We start from the raw sequence: 19,988 nt of genomic DNA, 5'->3' as shown, positions 1-19,988 counted from the left end.
GGGGGGAAAAAAAAAAACAAGACTTAGAAGATTTCTGAGAATTTCCCCAGTTTAAGCACAGTTTCAATCTACAGCATGTACTTCTAATAGTTACAATGCTGCTGTGCTGGTTGAACATAAGTTATGAAAACAAGTGTATTACAGTGAGCTTTGTACTGTCTCTGATTTAAAAAAAACAAACAAATGAAAAATCATCCTCCATTAAAATAGTGTGTAGGCATAGCAAAACAAAGCCTCAAACTGGGAATTAAAAGTGACTTCAGTTTCCAGCTTTGCCATCGACTGTCAGGAATTTCCAGGTTTCAAGCAGGAAACCTTCAAGTGGAATAGCCTTAATGTGATGCTTTGGTTCCTCAGAAAAAAACATGTAAGATTAACATTAAAGTATAACCTATTATTATTCTTTTATTTAAAGATATTTTTCCTGTTTAAAAAGCCAAATACAAATCAAATTTACTCATTGCATATTGTTTAAAAATTCACTTTAAATGTGCTAGCATCCCCTTTAACTCTTGAATATCTGAGAAGACCTGCAACTGGATTTAATTTCAGTCCCACTTCCTGCCCTCAACTAGCTTGTTGTCATTTGAGGTCAGCTAAGGTTTACACACAAAAGCACATAAAAGTTGGTTGGTTTTCCTAAAAAATACATGAGACCACCAAGCCACCCATGCTTGCCACTTTTGGAAGTTATTCGCCTTCTTCTGCCCCCATCCACAGACCCAGAAAAGAAGCTGATATGAACAAAACCAGAACGGAGATAAAAATATTAATTTTAATTCAGAGAATTTAGTGTATTTACAATAGAAAGTTTCTCTCTGGTCAAGGGATGAGAGACTAAAAAAAATTGATGTTACAAATGTGTGGACAACCTGCATCTGATGCAGGCTGATTGATTTTGCTACTTTTGGTTCACCCAGGGTAATAGCAGTGAAAAAATGATGATGAGAGCCTGGACATGGTACCAAACGGCTCTCACACCCAAGCAGCAATCACAGAATGCAGTTCAGGAAGTAGTGTGAAGTTATTCAACAGTTGCTAAAATATATATACAGACACATACACAGTCCCATTCGCAGTTAGATTAGATTCATTGAATCATTCAGATAGATAAGCAGGTAGACATGAGCCTACCAGCCTGTATGGAAGTGCAGATTTGCAGAGGTGCTCATGCTACCAGGTGCATAGGTACCATCTCACCCAGACATATGCATGCATTCCTTCCCACTCTGGACAAACACACAGGCAGGTGTTTTGTTAATGTTAACTTACATGGTTTCTAGGTATAGAAAAAAACTCAGGAAAAAAAAGCACCAACTCTCTCATCTGACTCACTGGCTCAGAACACTTACTCCTCAGGAGCCTGAGGGAAATGGTGTGTAAAGGATACCATTCTTCCGTTTCTCACAGAGCACCACCACTTCTGAATCTCAGTGAGTCTTTTGCCACAGCGATAATTCCTAGTTGATACCGAGAGGGGGCAATCCTCTCCTGCTTCCAGAAGTAGGCACATCCCCCCCCCATCACTTCCCGAGTAAGATTGAGCAATCAAAAGGCTGCAATGTGAGCCACTTCAACTGGTTGATCTCGCAGAAAAATAGACCTGCAAGAAGTAAGTGCTTTAGCATCTGAACAGGTAACCTAACCAAATCACCCTACAAGTTTACCCACCACATGGTGTGTGGAGCACCTCTTTCAGCAACAACTTGTCCATAGAGCAGCTGATCTATCGAGTCACTTGGAGCTCCTGTTTTCATCTTGGTCAGAGTCCACACACCTCTTCCTTTATGAGGTGCTTTCCCTCCTTGGAAAAGGAGTTGTTGCAGGGGTCTGTCGTGGCTTAAAGGTGTTGACTGGTTGAGAAGAAAAGCTCAGCCTTCCTCCAGCATAATCTGCTGCTGTCTCCAACAAACCCAGCTGACGAATGTTAGGAAAATGGGGAGATATGCAGAAAGTAAGAGAGTTATGATCCTCTCTTAACAGTCATAGCAAAGGCAACTAAAGCAGAAATAGATTAAAGATGGTTGTGGAGGCTGCAAGGTTGAGGAGAGTTCTGGTTTAGCAAAGCCTCTTGAATAGCATCACTGCAGCCACTGAGTTCCATCTGGTTGAGAACAGAGCTGATGTGCTCCACAGTTGCAGCACGGCCCATCTGCAGTTTCCACAGTCTAAGCATTTCATACTGAGCGTCTCGTAAACGCCGATGGTCCAGCTCAATTCGCTCTAGATCATAGTCACTTAGACCCAGACGCCGCACAAACTCTTTCCACCGAGATGGCGGTACGTGATCCACCACAGTGTACAGAATAGCAGGGTCTGTGAGAAGAGAAGGAAAACTATGAGAAACAAGACTATGCAGCCTCAAGGAGAATGCAACTAATCCAGGGTTGGATGGTGCCTTGGGATCTTGCATTGCCCCCTCCTGTTCAGGTCTTCTCCAGAGTGATCACACAGACTCGTGTGATGTCCAGACTTGCTCTTATCCCTCAAAATGTAATGAGAATGCTTCCTATGCTCTTGTGTAAGGTTATGACCAGAGGTAAGCACACATGCTTAGGGCCTTGCTGCCATACATTGCTGAAAAAAAAATTGTTCTGGGTCACTACCCCAGAGGCATTAAAACAGACAGCATGTCAACACAATCCATTTTGCTGGTAGGGAAAAGGGACAACAGAAACGCTTTGCATAGATATTTAGCATCTACACATTCACAGGCTCTGGGCATGCTTCTGCCTTTGTACTGTGCCATGCATGAAGTCTACACACAGGTCATGTACACTGGGTAAGATCTGTCCAACACACTCCTAGCTGCATCTGCATAATCAGGTTCTTGTTTGCCCGGGGAAGGAGGGAAGGATGGGGGAGTTCCACTTACTGTCTGGAAGCTGTGTCTTCCTCGCAGGTCTGACGCAGTCTGGTAACTCATGCGAACTTTGCGGCAGAGGTGCAGATGGTGTTGCATTCACTGGCAATTCTATTTCTTTCTGGGACTCAGGAAGAAGGATGGAAGTTTCATTTCTTTTTACCTCAACCTGAAAGATACATTGCTTAGTTCAGAATCACCCACAGCAGCACAATACACCTGTCTCCTGCAAGTAATCACTGTCTTTATATACTAAAATTTATCCAAGACAGGTGGGGACAGGTGCTAAGATTTTAGTTCTTCCTATATGCTGCGTTTGAGCAGAAAACACCAAACATTTCTTTCCAGCAGAACCCTAAGAGTGTAACTCTTTTTTGGCATCAAAAAACAGTAGTCTGGAAAAAAACATTTCTTTACGAAATCAAGTAAGGCTGAGACCCAAAATCACCACCATTTTAAAACTCCACATTCCACCTTTCCTATCAGCTGTAAGGCTGTGGAAACCCCCACCTCAACTACTGCTTGGACTCTCTTATTTACAGACCTACACTGGACTTGAGAGAATGCTGTGAAGCAGCACTGAAAGGCTAGTGGAGTCAAGATCTGAAGTGAAATTAGTTAAATCCTTCAAGCTTGGGGTACCCAGAGAGAAAAGGGGATTAAGGGCCAGCTATCTGAACAAAATTCATTCAGAAAGAAAAAAGCAAAAACCAGGAGTTTGAGAAGCATCATCTAGAAGAAGGGAAGTAAAATGCTAATGGCTCCATCTTCTACAGAAAATTACTTCTGAGCAGCCTTATTACTCAGCTCATTTGAAAATACAAGGCCTGAAAACAGCCCATGGGGAAAAATATTAGTCTTGATCCCAGGCTAACCTAGTCAAAAGCAGAAGGTAAGCTCTTATACCCATCATCTTGCTCACCTCTGATACTGGCTCCTTGGTTGTCTGTGGCAAAGAAACTTCAAAGGAAAGAAAAAGAAAGCAGAAATTATTTTCACTTCCTCTCGTCCCAGAGAAAACAGGAAAGCAGCTATCACAGTCCTGCTCTCAAAAAGGGCTTACAGCAAAATGCACATATCCCAGCATTGAGCTCACATGCACTTCCACTCACAGCTGTGGGCATGGATGAAGAGTCACAAGAACCTTAACAATAGCCTTAGCTATTGAGTTGTCTGGCCTTGCAGAAAAGCAGAGTAAAGGGATCCCACTTGTCCCCTCATGTGTGTGCATATACAGAAACACACAGAAAATTGTGCCTATCCCAATCAATATCACTGCATATGCTGCTGTACTCACCACAGGAGTAGAAAGGCGACATTATCCTATTTTCCCGGACCAGCTTCCCTACTTTATTTACAATGTAGAGGACAGAGATAACTCCAAATATTGCAACAAGGATGCCAAGGACAAGGGTCCCACCTGGACAAAAGGAAGAGAGCAAATGAGTGACTGACTAAGAAAGGGAGAGGTAAGTGCTAGAGGAAGAACAGCAAGTGAAGATATATGTAATAATATATAACGGTTTGAGAGAGTGGAAAAAACACTTTTGAAAAGGTATTAACAGAACAACAGCCCACACTGAAAAGATTCCACTGCCCCTCAGTTCCCTGATACTCACTCAGCCCAGATGAAGTTGGTGGGGTAGTCACTGGGCTATGACACTGCAAGCATTCTTCTCCAGCACAGCTGAAAGAGAAAACCAGAGATGCGAGTGTGCATGAAATGATACGCTAGCCATTTGCAATCATCCTAATTAACTGTTAAGTCAAGATGAGCCTGCAAAGCAGAGCAATGTAGTGTGGCAAGTGGCTTTGGCTCTTTAGTGGGCTGTTGCCTACAAAGAGTAGACTGAGGGTGGCAGAGGGGAAGACCTAATTGCCCCAGAAAAGCAGAATGTTGTAAAGTTATGTCTAGATGGAAAGAGCCTTGAGAAAAATTTCTTCCCTCTTTGGAGCTCATGACTGCTGTCTCTCCTACTCAAGTGGTGGGACATCCAGAGTAAAAAAGCTCACCTGTTGCAAGGCTTGCAAATGTTACTACGTGACAGGAAGAACTGAGGCTTACACCTGCAAATTGTGTTCCTGTCCTTTGAACCTGTAGAGAAGAGAAGAAACTGTTGCCATAATCTGGACAGAGAAGAAAACAAAAGGAGAAAAATCCACTTCAAGAGGGGTGAGAGGTTATCCTTCTTTAAGCCTGGAAAACTGCTACTGAAGAAGAGAAAAAGGATTCAGTCTACATACGAGACAGGATTGGAGGAGGATAAAGGTAAATAAAAGGTAAGAGCACCACTGTCCTTGTAGGTGGATCATCTCTGTAGAGGTTTGGAAAGGGACTAAAACTACAATGCAGCTGAAATTGGTCTAATGTGCAAAAGCAGGAAAAGTTACTCAAGTTCAAGCATGACAGGAAGGGGAAACCACATTAGTCAGGCAAAGATGAGGGAGAAGTGGTCCCTGAGCAGCTGGGACTGGTGAGGAAGTCAGTTCAGGGCAGGGAGAAATCACTTCAAGCCATGGGACACATATCCACTCTTGTGATCTGATATTCTGTGAGTAGAAGGGTAAGAAATGCAAGAACTATCACTTCTAAGCGAGTCACAGGATGGACACTGAGTAAAACAGGTATGAGGAGGAGCAGACAAGAATAGTAATGGAAGGACTTCAAGCTACATGAGAGGAGGAAAAAAGGTATTAGAACAAGCAGCATTCTGTGGCAAGTGAGGGACAGGACTAAAACAGTTCTACATCAGCTAAGAGGGAAGGAAACTGCTCAAGGGTAGCACACGATGATGACTATTGTGGATAAGCACAAGTGACAAGATTACCAAGCACCAGAGGGAACACATTCACCAGTGCAACAGCAAACCTCATGCTAGACAGGGTAAGAGATGGGAAAGGGATGGGGAGCAGCAGAATTTGCAAAGGAGAGGGGACAGCTTTAGGACAGCAAGGTAAGAGGCACTTAAGGGACATTAGACTACAGCACAAAGTGGAGGGCAGCAAACAGTATTTGTTTAAGATCTCTGATTCCTGACTGGAGATGAGGCACCTTAGCTAACACAGGTACTTCCCCCAGACACCTGCATCATCTCAAGGTAATGCCCAATTCCACAGGGTATAGTTCAGCATTACCTAAACAGCTCTTTACTTTAAAACACTGCACAGAACACTGTGGTGGTTCAGCAACCAATTGACAAGGAGTTCAGCTGAGCACTGGGACCAGCAGTATTTTCATCCATTGTACTCAAAGTCCTTCCAGCAGTTGGTAAGGGAAATGCAATGAGCATGAGGAGAAAGACAAAAAAGGAAGGCAAGAGGGAAACCTGCTCTAGAGCATAAAGACCTTGCTTCAGGACAGGCAAGGCAGAGGCACCAAAATTAAGTAGAAAATATCACCTTACAACAGCCAAAAACCAGGAAAACGTTCAAGGACAAAAGGAAGAAACTGCGAGAGAAAGCAGGGATTGATGGCAAGGCAGGAAAAAAATTGCAGTCTTTCTGGGGAAAGGGAGCAGCCAAACCCAAGAGTTGTTCTGAAACTACAATAATTTCAGGGCAATGCGCTGCAGCATGTCAGAAATGACCAAAGGGTTGTTAATGTCTACCCTAGTACAGTATGTCTGTACTGGAGCCATATCCTTGCCATACTCACAGCTGGCAATAATCCCATTGTCACATGAGCTGCAGTTCCTACACTGGAAGAGATCAGATTCAGAACCAAACTGATATTGATTCTTCTGACAGCCACATACAGTATCTTGCTTTGGGGTGCAGGGGGCCTCTACTATCTGCTGGAGTTCTGAGGAAAGAAAGGAGAAATGATTATTCCAACCTCTTCCCTCACCTTCAGCTGAGAGCACTGTTACAATGATAGGTATTGTTATCCCCTCATTTTCACAGAAAAAGGCCAAAAAGGCCTGCAAATTGTGTCTCAGACTGTAATAATTTCGTAACCCTTATTCCTGCTGTCCCCAATCCCTTCCCATACACTATCTTACCCATTCAACTGCTTACTTTTTCAAGCTTCCTCACTCACCTTGCCATCCCCTCCAGCCCCCACCCACCACCATTTTCCTCAGATCCTACAGATTTGATAATAACTCACCTGTACGGCAACGTGTACACTGGAAGCATTTAGACATGATGTTATCAACTGCTGTGAATGTGCCATTAGCACACGGAAGACAGACAGGTGCCTGGTCAGGCCGATCACAGTCTCTTGCTTTGTAGGTACCTGCAAGAAAATCACTTAATAGAGCTCTGACAGGAAGGCAAATGCATTGTCTTAGAGAGGACCGGAGTCACTGGTTCCTCAAAGAAACCCTGGAGTTTATGGTGTAAGGACCAAGTATGCTTCCTCTCACCAGTGTGAATGACGCTGACAGCCCAAAAGAAGAGATAAGGAATAAGAAGGGATAGGTACTAAGGAATAGGTACAGCTAAGGGATAGGTACAGCACTGATGTAGCTGTAGGTGTAGGAAAGAGAAAGTTTGAGAGTGCAGGACAGGGAAATCCCCCTAAGGTGAAGGTTGCTACTACTGTATTTATTTTACGTACCTGCATGACACCTCATGCAGCAGTGGGTCTTTCTAGGATGTAGGTATTGGTCCAGTTGGCAATGCACCTGCTTCTTTTCTCTCCTCAAGGGGTTAGAGGGGTCTCTTCCATCCAAAGCTACACGATGGACTTGGAGTGTATATGGCACCGGAGCAATTTCTACAGATTCCTTTGTCAACATGCAGAGAAATGTTAGGATAACCTGTAAATGCAGATGGAGGGAGAGGGAGGGAAACAAGATGAGAAAACATCATACCCCTTGCAGACTGCACCCTTGACTTCAGCACTTAGAATTAAATTTTACTATAACAGTGAGCTCAATTTACTTGACAATTCTGATATTAGCACCCTCCCCTGACAAATGTATGGGGAGAGATATTTACAAAAAAAAAAAAAAATAAAAAAAACTACAAAAACAACAAATGGATGCCTGTCATCTCTGTTACTAATATGCCATATAATGGTCTCTATGACAAACTGGTTGTATATAAAACAAATACTTTTCATGATGTGCAATTTACAGATAGAATGCTTTGAAAATGCTGCCGCATGCAAGAAAGTTACGCAAGAGCAAAAGAATGTTTTTATTAAGGAAGGCAGTAAGGCCGTCCATGTAGAAACAGTTCCACGGAGAAGAATGCATCCAGTACTTGCAGTTCTACTGAGTAAATACACAAGATGGGAAGTCTGGAATAAGAAGGCAGAGGAGGATTTCACTGCCTGAAAAGTACAGGAAAGCTTCCAAAACTACTCCTGACCAAGTCAGCCCTAGAAATGTGGGAAATTCAGGTTTTCAACTTTTCCCCACATCAAATATACCTCTTAAACTGCAGCTGATAACAATCAGCCTGTACAGTCTGACACAAAAATGTGCATTTTCATTTTTTTCCTTTAAGATTTTATTTCTATTTTTCCACTTGAAAATTACAACATTGGCATGTTGTCATGCCAATCTTAACAGAAATATTAAGACTGGCATGACTGCCATATGACTGTAAGAGAGCATGAATGTGTACACACACACACACACTAACAAAGGGTTAGAAGAACAGCCTGTACCAATAATGAAGGACACCATTCCCTGGACACTTTTTTTTTTCAAGACACTATTCCCAGCAGCGAAATTGAGAAATATGTTTATGTCATGGCCAAAGGTCTACACTCTGGTAAGACCACAGCATAGATGACTCATCAGCAAAAGATCCTGCACCAGGAGGATGGTAACAGAGTGCAGCATATCACAAACCCTATTCCTTTGCCTGTTGGCCCAAAAGAAAAACAGACCCTAGGCATGTATTTCAAACATGCATTCAGACAAGGAAGAAACATACAACAACAAAAAGATGTTAAAAAAACCCAACAAACAAAACAAACCCAGGTAACAACTTGACCTAAGATTTGTAAAACCTGGATTCAGCAAGTTTCTACAGCAAAGACCCATCCCATCCCAGCTGATAATTCCTGAAGGATATAATAGATTTGCCCAAAACCTAGTTTGTAGTACCATAAAAAACTCCAGCAGCACGATGAAGACTTGACAACCAGCATCCCTTGCCATCCACATTGCACACAAGTGATCCTGGCCACACCATCTGACCATATTCTGAGTGTGTTGCAGAGAACTTGTGCCAATGCATCAGATCCTATGAACTGATGAAAATCAACTAATTTTTTTGCAAAAAACACCACCCATGCAAATAATCTCACACAGAGCTTTACCTCGCTATCTTCCCTTTAATTGTAATGTTTGCCCAGCTTCCTTTTTTGAAAGTGGCAAGATGCCCAGCAGTACAGGCACAGCTTCAGAGTTCTGTTTCGTTTTTGCTTTTTCAGCTAGGAGAGTTATAGCAAAAGCAAAGTAAACCAATAAGGGTAAACCACAATGCTGATACCAATTTTGTGGTTGCAAGCTTAAGAAAAGATACACAAAATGAGATGGCTATGACAGCCCCACGCTGTCCTGTTTCTCTCTCAGAATTAAAGCTTTGGGGGAGAAAGGTACATACATAAAAGCAACTTAAAACCTCAAGAAAGATGGGGCTTTGCAACTCTGACAAAGCTAAAACATCATTTTTCAGAGAGCTCTGTCATACAAGGACATATTCAATAGACCAGATGTTAATGGCAAACAGGAAAAGAGAACTACATATTTAAATAGCTGTCATTTCAGACTTAATTATCTGACCACAGGATAATTGTAAGCACTTCAACAACTCCTCTCTAAGAAACAAAAATTGTTTCAGCAGCTGACAGTCTTACAAGATTGCTTGCTTGCAGAAAAATGGGTAAAAGGTCATTCACACAGATGGTCTAGTCTGACACACAGCAGTAATAAAAAAATCCGATTCTCTGGCCAATGATCAATTCCCTGATATGAGAATATATACAGTCAGCCCCTAAGTCACACAAGTCAGCAACAGAAACAAGATGAAACTGTCAAAGATTAAGCCAAAAACACAGAGAAAATTGGTCAAGTACACCTTCAAAATCAAAAGAAAACAGAAGTATTTTCAGTTTTTCAGATTGAGTGAAAGCGTGTCTATACGTGTAATAAAACCAGAGTTAACACATAATTACTGATCATAATCTGAGGAACAGAGTCATAGACCACAAGTGACTCACGAACCAATGACTCGGCCATCCAGAAAAACCATTCACATGGTAAAAAAAAAACCACCACCATTTTAAGCAACTCCCCAAGCCATTCAGCAGTACACTGATTTATACCAGCGACAAACTGCATAAAATTCAGGCCATACATGAAAGTAAAATAGTCTATTCTATTTCAGTTGGAAAGGATCTACAACAATCATCCGGTCCAACTGCCTGATCCCTTCAGGGCTGACCAAAAGTCAAAGCATGTTGTTAAGGGCATTGTCCAAATGCCTCTTAAACACTGACAGCTTTGGGGCATCAACCACCTCTCTAGGAAGCCTGTTCCAGTGTCTGACCATGCTCTCAGTAAAGAAATGCTTCCTAGTGTCCAGTCTGAACCTCTCCTGGCTCAGCTTTGAACTATTTCCAGGTGTGCTATCACTGGATCCCAGGTAGAAGGGATCAGCACATCAGTCTCCCCTTCCCCTTCTCATGGAGCTGTAGAGAACAATGAGACCACCCCTCAGCCTCCATCTTTGCAAACTAGACAAGCCCAGAGACCTCAGTAGCTGCTCACAGGACATGCCTCCTCTGAGGCACAGGGCCTGCCAGCCCTTCCACCAGCTTTGTTGCTGTTGAAAATTATATATTACTTGAAAGTAGCTAAGTGCTTGTTTAACATAAGTTAGAATTGTTAGGCTGCAATCTGAACCATATGGCTGTGTTGTGTAAGTCAAAGATGGATCATAGTGAAACATGGAGATAAAAACATACACGTTAATGATAAAAACCATGAGCGTTAACAATAGTTAGAATAGACAAAGCTGTAGCTTAAACATTACTTAAAAATTAACAGCTAGAGTGTTAAAAAAAAATTAATAGCCCGTAGATTGTGGTATATGAGCTGTAACAACCATATTATAACATGGATTACAAAACTGGTCAAAACCTCCACCGAAACCAACCTAGGAGGATGTGACAGTGACCATACGGCAACCTCTTGGTAACGAAACAATGAAGATAGAGAAGACTCCAGACCCTAATAATGTTTTGGTCCAGACTGTCATGTGAGGAATGGGGAGGTTAGATCATAAGAGTATAATGGCCCAGAGATTTCTCTGTTCAGGGTCCCTCTTTTGAGGCACCTAGCTCCAGCTACCAGATATCATAATTGACTTGTGCCAATAAATCTATCTGATGGAGATGAGAACCTAGTGTCAAGAATTTCTTTAACAATTGCCATCCTCTGGGCGTATTCAAGGACCTTCATACCACCCTGAAATGGTGGGGCTCAGAACAGCACCCAGCACTCTGTGTGAGGCCACACCAACACTGAGCACAATGGGATGTTCCCCTCCCTCTGACTGGCTGGTGATGCCATGTTTGATGCTCCCCAGGACGTAGTTTCCCCTCTGGGTTGCCCGGGCACACACTGCTGACTCACACTGAGCTGCTGTCCACCAGCACCCCCAGCGCCTGCTCTGAAGGGCACTCTTCAGCCGCTCCTCTCCCAGTTAATACTTGTGCCTGGCAGTACTGCATCCCCAGGTGCAGGATCCAGCATTTGGACTTGTTAGAGTTCATTCCATTAAACACTGCTCAGTGCTCCAATTTATCTAGAATAAATACACTGAACAGAACTGGCCCTAGAATTGAACCCCGAGGAACACTGCTGGTGACCCACTGCCAGCTAGATGTAGCTCCATTTACCAAGCACTGAAGCCTCAAACCATTGATAAAAGCTCATCAAGGCAAAGTTTAGAGGTCTTCTGCAAGTGAAATAAGGTGATTTTCCACTGTTAGATATATACAAGATACTCCACTTCCCAGGAGAGAAAACAAGTACCCACTAACCAATGCTGCATAGAAAAGCAGACAATCTGTATTAACTAAGCTGAATGATAATTCAAACCACATCATGCACACTACTGATTCATATTCTCAGTGAGTGGGGACTGCCCAGGGAAAACAGAGTCAGCAGAAACTCTAGGTTTTACTTCTGAAACTGATGCAGGAATAAACAAAATATGTCAGATGAAAACCAGAATGCTGCTTCCTTAAAACATTCCACCTCTCTGGGTGACAGCTACTTTCCCCTCAGATTCTCATCACATGTGAGGCAACCTTAGTTCCCTCTCATGTCTCATGCCAGCACTTACTCAACAGCTACAGTTAAAAAAATCAAGGCACAAGCCCAAAAGCTCTTCTATGCAAAGTTTTGATAGCTAAAACAGCAGTTAGAAACCCCTTCACCATCTCCAAACTCAAATTTTCTTGAATTACTGCCACCACTACAATTCTCACTCTTACTGCTCCTTCTGCCTCACCAGGCCATGCTCAGAGACCTGCAAGTAAGGTGACATCTCCACAGAGAAAGGTAAAGAAAGAAAGGAACAGCAAAGATAAAAACAAAGAACACAGCAAGATGCCAGAAAGATAGGTGGGAGGGTGTAAATAATAAAGGTCATTTGAGGGCAGTGTTCTCAGGCCAAGGACAAATAAGGCACAGTGTCTGAAACAGAGGGACAGCACAGGAAAGTGCAGCATATCAGGGCTACCATATTATCACCTCACAAGGCTAGGAGTACCAAATTACTCAGCATGGATGCTGTGACTCTCTATCACATGCTCTGCCCTGCCTATGCAGGTCTGTAGCCCTGCTGCTACCTGCAAGGTTCCTTGCCCTCAGGGAGAAGGGTGGAGAAAGCAGGTACAGTGATACACATATGTGACAGTGTGACTGACGAGAAAAAGAGGATGGAGAGGGTTGTGTTGGGCGTGAGACTCCCTCTCCTGGAAACTCAGTGGATGCCTAGAAGTGGGCCAGGGCTGGACACAGAAGGGAAAAACTGAGTGAAAAGGATGGGGATTAGACAAGTGAGAAACAACTCCTAACCCAGACATGGCCTGTTATGACCCCATGCCTGTTCACATGAACTAATAGGTGTAGCAGGATGCTCTGCCTAAGTGGGAGTAAAACAGCTCAAACTTTACCCTATTTGCTAAAGTTAACAGTGGTGGATGGAGAAGGGGGTGTCATGCTGCTTTTGGTGTTGAGAATGCTGAGACCAGCCCAACTCATCAATCCCAAAGTTAAACATTCTGGGGATGTCAGGAACAGTGTTTCCTCACAGAAACTGGCACTAGTGAGGATGTGGTGAAGTTCCTGCTAATGGAACTGATAGTACTGATAACTTATCTAAAGCTGCTGAGCTGACATGGCTAGCCTAGAAACATAGGACTGACAGTCAATCACTTTATAGTATAAAAGCCTAGTTCCACATTTTAACAGCAGGCACTCCCTTCTAGGAGTGTCTGTGGAAACTCCTCTCTTGAGTGGCAATGCCCCTCCAGGTTACTCCTCAACATTGAGCAAAAGAGATCTGCCAACGATTGTTGGTATGGATGAGTAGCATCAGTCCATACTTAATAATTATTTTGCTAGTTTTAACATTGTTCCTTCAATATTGCTTAAAAAAAAAAACTATACTAATAGCTGTAACTATCTATATTGTGTGGTAAATAATTGTGAACGAAGTCTTTTAGTCTAAACATTATCATCATCAATAAAATAAATATTTTATATATGTAAATATATTTAGTTTGTCATTCTTAATCCTGCAGGACAAAGTTGCACAAAGGTTCAATTGCAATAACTTACTCAACCGCTTCTCTCAAAAGAGACTTCCATTTTGCAAATTCCATTTTTAAACTAATGAACTACCTGCAAATAAAAGGCATTATAAGTGATTAAAATGTCTCAAATATTTCTTAACAGAAAGTTCCCTTGGCTTAGGAACCCAGCATGATACACACTCAATGCACAAGTATTCTATATATTAGTCATCTGTTAGCCTTTTTGATGAGTCATACAAAATTAATCAGCTTGGATGTTCAGAGAAAAACAGAGATCCTGCTCAGATCAATGAGTTATGAAAGAAATCAGAGTCTAGAATTACCCTTATGTTCTTTGACTGCTTCAGCCATTTCCAAAAGCTCTTTGAGGTTTGCCTTTGTTTTAGTTTGCTATACAAAGATGCACGGGAAACCAGAACTTCTGCTTTACACATTGAGAAATGTGCATTAAAGCAACATTTACAGGAAGTTTTTCTCATTGCTCACTAAAACCTGGAAAGGTCAAAGAAGGCTACAAGAACTACCATTATAAATAATCCCTCATTTTATGAAGATCAGATATAGGAATCCTGTATTTTAGGCCTTGTCTAAAATCAGGAGACTGACAATAGCTTTGATACAATGAAGAAAGGCCTTAGAAATCTTAACTTTAAACCCAAGAAAATTGTGATTATCTATAAAGATCGTGGACTTCACATCATAAAATGTCATACATATATATACAGTATATAAAGTTAGAAGGTTTTATTTCATACTAGCAGAGAGAAAGAAAATAAAGGAAAAGTCAATAGGCGGTCACAATCATAAGAAAACTTCTTTTGAAATTTTTCTCAGAGGACACAGTGGTGAACACTGTGGCAGAGTCCTGAGTACACTGACATGCAACACCCCAGTACTTTCCCTGCCTGGGTTCAGGGCTGAGTTCCACTGCTCTGCTGTACAGAGCACTGAAGGAACAAGAACTGTGGGAAGGCTCAACAGGGTCATCCCCCTTCAATCCCCAAATTATTTTCAGCTGGGCATGAGCCCTTGGCCCCTGCCCATGCTGTACTGCAGATGTGCTCACGCCCCTTGTCAGTGACTCACTAGGTGAATTTTTAAGTCATGTAATGCTAAAATGCTGAGTTCTATTCATTGGAACAGATGAATTCCTGTTTGTTTTAACAGAGAAATGTAGAGACATTGATTTGAGATGTGCTTTCTATTGTCAGGTTCCCAAGATTGCAAGAGAAAAATCTGTGCTTCCGAAGGAAGCAATCAGTTAACCAGGGATGATGATAAGATCATGCAAGAAACACAAGGCATCTGCCCCAAATACAAAGCCCCTTTGTGATGACTAAAGAAAATGGGTAAAAAAGACCAAAATGACAACATTGGGTTTACCCCAAATAATACTGCTAATGCAAAAAATTGATTACTTGATAAAAAGTAAGGGGAAAGCATCCAAACGGACAACACTGATTACTTATGAGAACATAAGTTACCACATAATTGAAATTAGCAGAGACTCGAATATGAATGTTTCATCTGGCTAGAAGCAGACAGTCCTCAAAAACAGAAATTAAAATCACATTAATCAGTACATAAAAAGTTGAATTAATCTGGTTAGAAAAAACAATCAAATTAATCTGGTTGGAAAAAAAACAGATGAAAATCTGGTTGAAATGCAATCAAATGCTATGAATTATTAGGAAAGGATTTGAGAACAAAACTGATAGTGTTCTTATGCCAATATAAAAATCCGTAAGGATTGAACCTGGACCGTAGTTCTGGTCCCCAATTTTGAGAATATAAATTGACCCAGATATTATACAGAGAAAGGAAACAATGACAATCAGTGTTACAGACTGGCTGCCATAAAGGGAATGATTAAAAATACTGGCCTATAAAAGACAAAACTGAGTGGAGGATACTGTAGTGGGCCCAAAGTCATGAATGCCATGGAGAAGATGAAATGGGATGACTGTTCTCTGTCTCCTCCAATACAAGAACTAAGAGGCATCAGATAAAACAAGCAGGAGACCGGCTCCAAACAAATACAGAGAGGTACTTTTTTAGCCAACGTGCAGTTGAGATGTGGGTCTCCCTGACAGAGTGCTGGGGGTGCCAGAAACGTGCCCAGGTTCCAAAAGTGATCATCACACTTAACAGCAGAAGAAAAAAAAAAAAAACACACTCTGGGGTCCGAAATATGAAGATACTATTTCAACTCAGAAATTTCTACGGTCACAAATCACTGGAAGTGGAGAGAGTATTTTTATTTTTTATTGCTGTGCACTTGCCCTGCTCCAAAACACTTGGCAGACACCTGCTGTTGACTACTATTGGAAACAGGATGGTGGTCCAACAGTTCTTTCTTACAATTCACTTGGTGGCCTGGTTTTCAATTTTTATATAATGTAGCTTCTAACTTCAAAATGGCAATTCCTTTTACTTTCAAAAGGAATCGATGCCAGAAGCACCCTTGTGGCTATTTTGTCTTTTTTCTTCATAAAACTGAATTTTCTTTGAAAAACGAAACTCCCATTATAATTTTTTTCTTAATGAGACAGAAAACACACTGGCCTCAGCAAAGACAGATGCCATTTTGTCCACTGTAACAATTAGAAGTGCATGGGAAAAACGCAGAGCAGCTGAAATTAGTTTAAGGACAGGCAAAAAGAGAAAATGCATGGAAACAGGCTACAGGAAATTTTAAAGAGTCACAGGAAACATACAAGAATCAGAAAACTAGAAAGGCAGCATCAAGGGAGTAAGAAACACCATGAGGGCAAACAAAGGATGATATGCAAAGTAAATGGCAGATGGAAGGGCATGCAACAGAGTAAGAATTGTAACACTGAAAAAAAAAATATGATTTTATGGAAAAGATAAACATTATCTGTAGGGAGTACGGGGGTATTGAGAACTTGAAATGACAAGCAAATAGGAGGGGGGGAATTTCCTCAAAAAGATATCCCACTGAAGGACACTTCCTCCAGCATATTATTTAACTGAAGACAATACAATTAATTTGAGGAATCCAATTATTTTTTTTGCATTTTATTGTCAGTAATATGAATAATATCACATATAGTATCTGAGTTACAGTGAAATGTGTGCACCGCTATCCATAAACCAGAAATACACTTTTTCAGGTTTGCTAACTTTGAAATCTACCCGTACGTCAACAGTTTATGTACCCTGCCTAGGTCTCAAGATGGTAAGTGATCCACACTTAGAGCCAAGGTGTAGAGTGCTCCTACTCCAAAGTTTTTGTTGTGTTGTCCTGTCAGTGCTAGATGTCTTATTACCTGGTTTCCAAACTTTCCAAGTGGAAAAAAACAAAACAAAACACACTCTTCTGGAAGAAGGTAACATTGAGTGACATAGTTGCAACTTTGCGACAGCAAATTAACCACTAACCCAGGATTACAAGTCCAGTGCAGCCAAGTGAAAGTGTGTGTTACTAGGATGCTCAGGTATTTAGGTATAAACTCTTTGACCCTGTAGCCTCTATAGCAGAATTTATAGCCACGTCATGATGCTGAGTGATGCCACCCCTACTGTTACAGCTGTATCACACCTCTGCTAATACCGGATGGCCATTTATGTCTAGCAACCAGGTCATTCATAAAACTCTCAGATTTCTTTTACAACTTCTTCACACACAAAATTACAACGAGCATCTTAAAAGTCTTGCCCTAACATGCCCAAGAACGCTAAAGAAGATTTACTGGCAAAGCTGAACTTGCTTGTATCCAAATCCCGTGCTTTGGGACATAGCCGCGGACCCCTAACCTTTAAACGCCCGCAAGGCGGGGGCGGTTCGTCTCCCCCACGGTGGAGGAGGCGGGAGCGGAGCGGATGCGATTCCAGCGATCCCAGCGATCCCAGCGATCCCAGCCCGGCCGGCTCCGTGCTCCCGGCGAGCCCCGGACCGCCCCGCGCCCCGCGAGTTAACGGCTGCGCCGCGGGCTCCGGGGAATCCGCCGCCTCTCCTGTAAGCCCAGACGCCTTTTCCCTGACTCAGGAATAAGTCCCGGAAACGGCGCCGGCGAAGTCTGTGCCCAGCGGAGGGCGGGGAGCGGAGGGAGGGAGGCAGCGAGCCCCGCCGGGCTCGCCGCCGTCCCGCTGCCCGGTGACGCCGCGGGCGCCCAGCTGATGGCGCGGCTCGGCTTCCCGACCCGTCACCGTCGCTCCTGCCACTCCGGCAGCAGCCTCGACCGCCCGCCTCGCCCCGCCGCGGACTCACCGAGCCCCGTCGCCCCGGTCTCCGCCCCGGCGCGGGGCTGCCGGGATGGAAGCCACAGCCCCCCGGAGAGGGCGAGCAGAAAGCGGGCTGTCCGGAGAGCGGCAGCGATGCGGAGCCCTACGGCGGCGAGGAGGGTCGAAGGGAGCCCCGGCCCCAAAGCTCGGCGGCGGACACCGCTTTGTAGACCCGCAGTCGCCCGCAGGTCCGGGGGACCGGAGCAGTTGCCCGGCGAGGCGGTGCCCCGCCGGCGCACGGTCCCGCTCCGCCGAGAGCGGCGAAGTCCCCGCCGTGACTTACCGTCCCCAGCGAGGTGCGGGGCAGCGCCGGGGCGCGCATGGCTCCGCGGCCCGCTACATCCCCATGGCAGGGCCCCCCAACTCCAGAGGAAGCCGTCCCAGCCCTACGCAGCCCCGGCCGGAGCAGCGCGGAGAGTGACTACCCCTTCTCCAACTTCCTGGCAGCGGCAGCAGGAAAGAGAGCGGCGGGCGGGAGGCGGCCCGGAGCGGCGCCGCGCCCCTCCCGCCCTCCGCCGCGCACAGGCTGGCGTCGGCAGTTTTCCGTAAAAACCGAGGTAGATAAGCTGAAGAAAAGCAACGGATGGCTAAAGCTGCTACAAAACACATGGGAAAGGAGTCAGAGGAGGCTCACTGCAATCTTAAAATTCCTTGACATAGGAGTGTTTCATCCTAAACACGTAATTTTCGTGTGAAACTTAACCATGTACTTGTAAGAAAAAGACTTTTTGCATCTTAACTGCCTTAATTTTAAAGAACGGCATTTTCCAGCCATGATCAGCATTTTTAGAGTCTAAATGAACATCCTGTAGTTTTTAATTTAAAACATACATTTTCCTGTATGCTCCAATGAACCAGCTGTACTGATAGTGCAAATATAAGCAAAACCTACATAACATTCTGCATGAGCTCTGCTTCATTTAATATATGCTCTTAGCATGTTTGAAAAACAAAAATACAGTTAGGAGTAAGAGGCTAAATGATAAAGAACTCCCCTTCATTTATTGCCCATTAAGACCACCCCTTGTTTTCTCCAAGTATCTCTCTACTAAGTCAAAGGCATTAAATCAAGGTACAAAGTGTTGTTTTGGAAGAACTTGCCCATTTCATGTGTATAAGCCCAAAATGGGTACAAAACACTCCATGAACTGCCTGAATTCCTGTGGACAAAACCAAACACCTCCAGAGACTGTGCCTACTATGGAGTTGCTTATCTGCTGTGTGGAAGCCAACAACAGCACGTGCACAGGACAAAACAAGGAGGGCACTTTTCCGCACTTCAGGCTTGGAACAGCTCTGACTTTCTAGCTGCAAGTTCCAGGAGGGAAGGAAATAGCAGAATAACCACTTATCAGGTTGCAGCCATCTCCAGGGGAGAGGTGGAAAAGATTTACCAAGTTTTGTCCTGTTCGTTTCCTTGCCTTGAATGAGGACAATACAAAATTAGACCCTAAAGGGAAAATTCTTGCACACCAACGAACACATTCTGAAAAGAAGGAAATATTTTTAATTGTTTCAGGTTTAGCACATGCTGTCATGTGAGTGGATGAGGCACACTCTTCAGTCTTCACAGACCCTCAGCCTTCAAATAAAAATAACCAAAACAAACCCATTTCTCTAGAACCACACAAATGTCACAGAAATCCCCATAAACCTTCCCATTTGACTCCTCCTGCAGCTTAGGGAGGGGAGGGCACTCTCACAGACTGCTGCACGTTTGACATTTACATTGATGTCAAACACATGAGTGCACATCCACTTCCTAGCTTTTGCCAGAACTGGCAGGTCCTTGCCTCCCTCCATCCCTGCCACCACCCTGCAGCCTGCCAGGCCTCTGGCACTTCCCAAGGACCTGTGGCTTTGTGTCAAGGCCCAGAGGGACTGAGCCCACCCTTCTGCCACACCACTTGTCTGCCAGCCTGGCAGACTTTACTCCTGGGCTGCAGAGATGTATCGGGTTTGCGTGGTAGCAAGGTTTTGGTAGCAGGGAGGCTACAGGAGTGCCTTCTGTGAGAACTTGCTAGAAGCTTCCTCTGTGTGTGGCAGAGTCAATGCCAGCCAGCTCCAAGATGGACACACTGCTGG

At 43.6% G+C, this 19,988-nt stretch overlaps 1 protein-coding gene across 2 annotated transcripts; it reads right to left on the bottom strand.

The window, feature by feature from the left end:
* Positions 1-754: 754 nt before the first annotated feature.
* On the bottom strand, positions 755-18,363 carry TNFRSF1A (TNF receptor superfamily member 1A). 2 transcript variants are annotated; one of them, XM_032679207.1, is made up of 10 exons: positions 18,187-18,363; positions 7,425-7,626; positions 6,972-7,100; positions 6,519-6,665; positions 4,877-4,958; positions 4,483-4,550; positions 4,161-4,283; positions 3,786-3,823; positions 2,876-3,032; positions 755-2,316 (listed from the first exon to the last, which is right to left on the bottom strand). In XM_032679207.1, exons 1-10 carry the CDS (start codon positions 18,223-18,225, stop codon positions 2,015-2,017), a joined length of 1,287 nt encoding a protein of 428 aa, XP_032535098.1. In that variant the 5' UTR covers positions 18,226-18,363; the 3' UTR covers positions 755-2,014. The 2 variants fall into 2 exon arrangements, with proteins under 2 accessions (XP_032535098.1, XP_032535099.1); XM_032679208.1 differs by lacking the exon at positions 18,187-18,363 and adding an exon at positions 17,372-17,517.
* Between the last annotated feature and the right edge of the window lie 1,625 nt (positions 18,364-19,988).

Source organism: Chiroxiphia lanceolata, chromosome 2 (assembly GCF_009829145.1).
Source record: "Chiroxiphia lanceolata isolate bChiLan1 chromosome 2, bChiLan1.pri, whole genome shotgun sequence".
Classification (NCBI taxonomy): domain Eukaryota; kingdom Metazoa; phylum Chordata; class Aves; order Passeriformes; family Pipridae; genus Chiroxiphia; species Chiroxiphia lanceolata.
This window is presented reverse-complemented; position numbering and strand designations above follow the sequence as displayed.

What these genes read in the sequence shown, in the direction of transcription:
- TNFRSF1A (XM_032679207.1), bottom strand. Translation starts at nt 18,225, where the DNA reads ATGCGCGCCCCGGCGCTGCCCCGCACCTCGCTGGGGACG. An exon ending in CAATGGGATTATTGCCAGCT is followed by an intron (nt 4,959 to 6,518) that starts GTGAGTATGGCA and finishes TCTTCTCTACAG; the next exon opens with GTTCAAAGGACAGGAACACA. An exon ending in CCAAGGAGCCAGTATCAGAG is followed by an intron (nt 3,033 to 3,785) that starts GTGAGCAAGATG and finishes TGTATCTTTCAG; the next exon opens with GTTGAGGTAAAAAGAAATGA.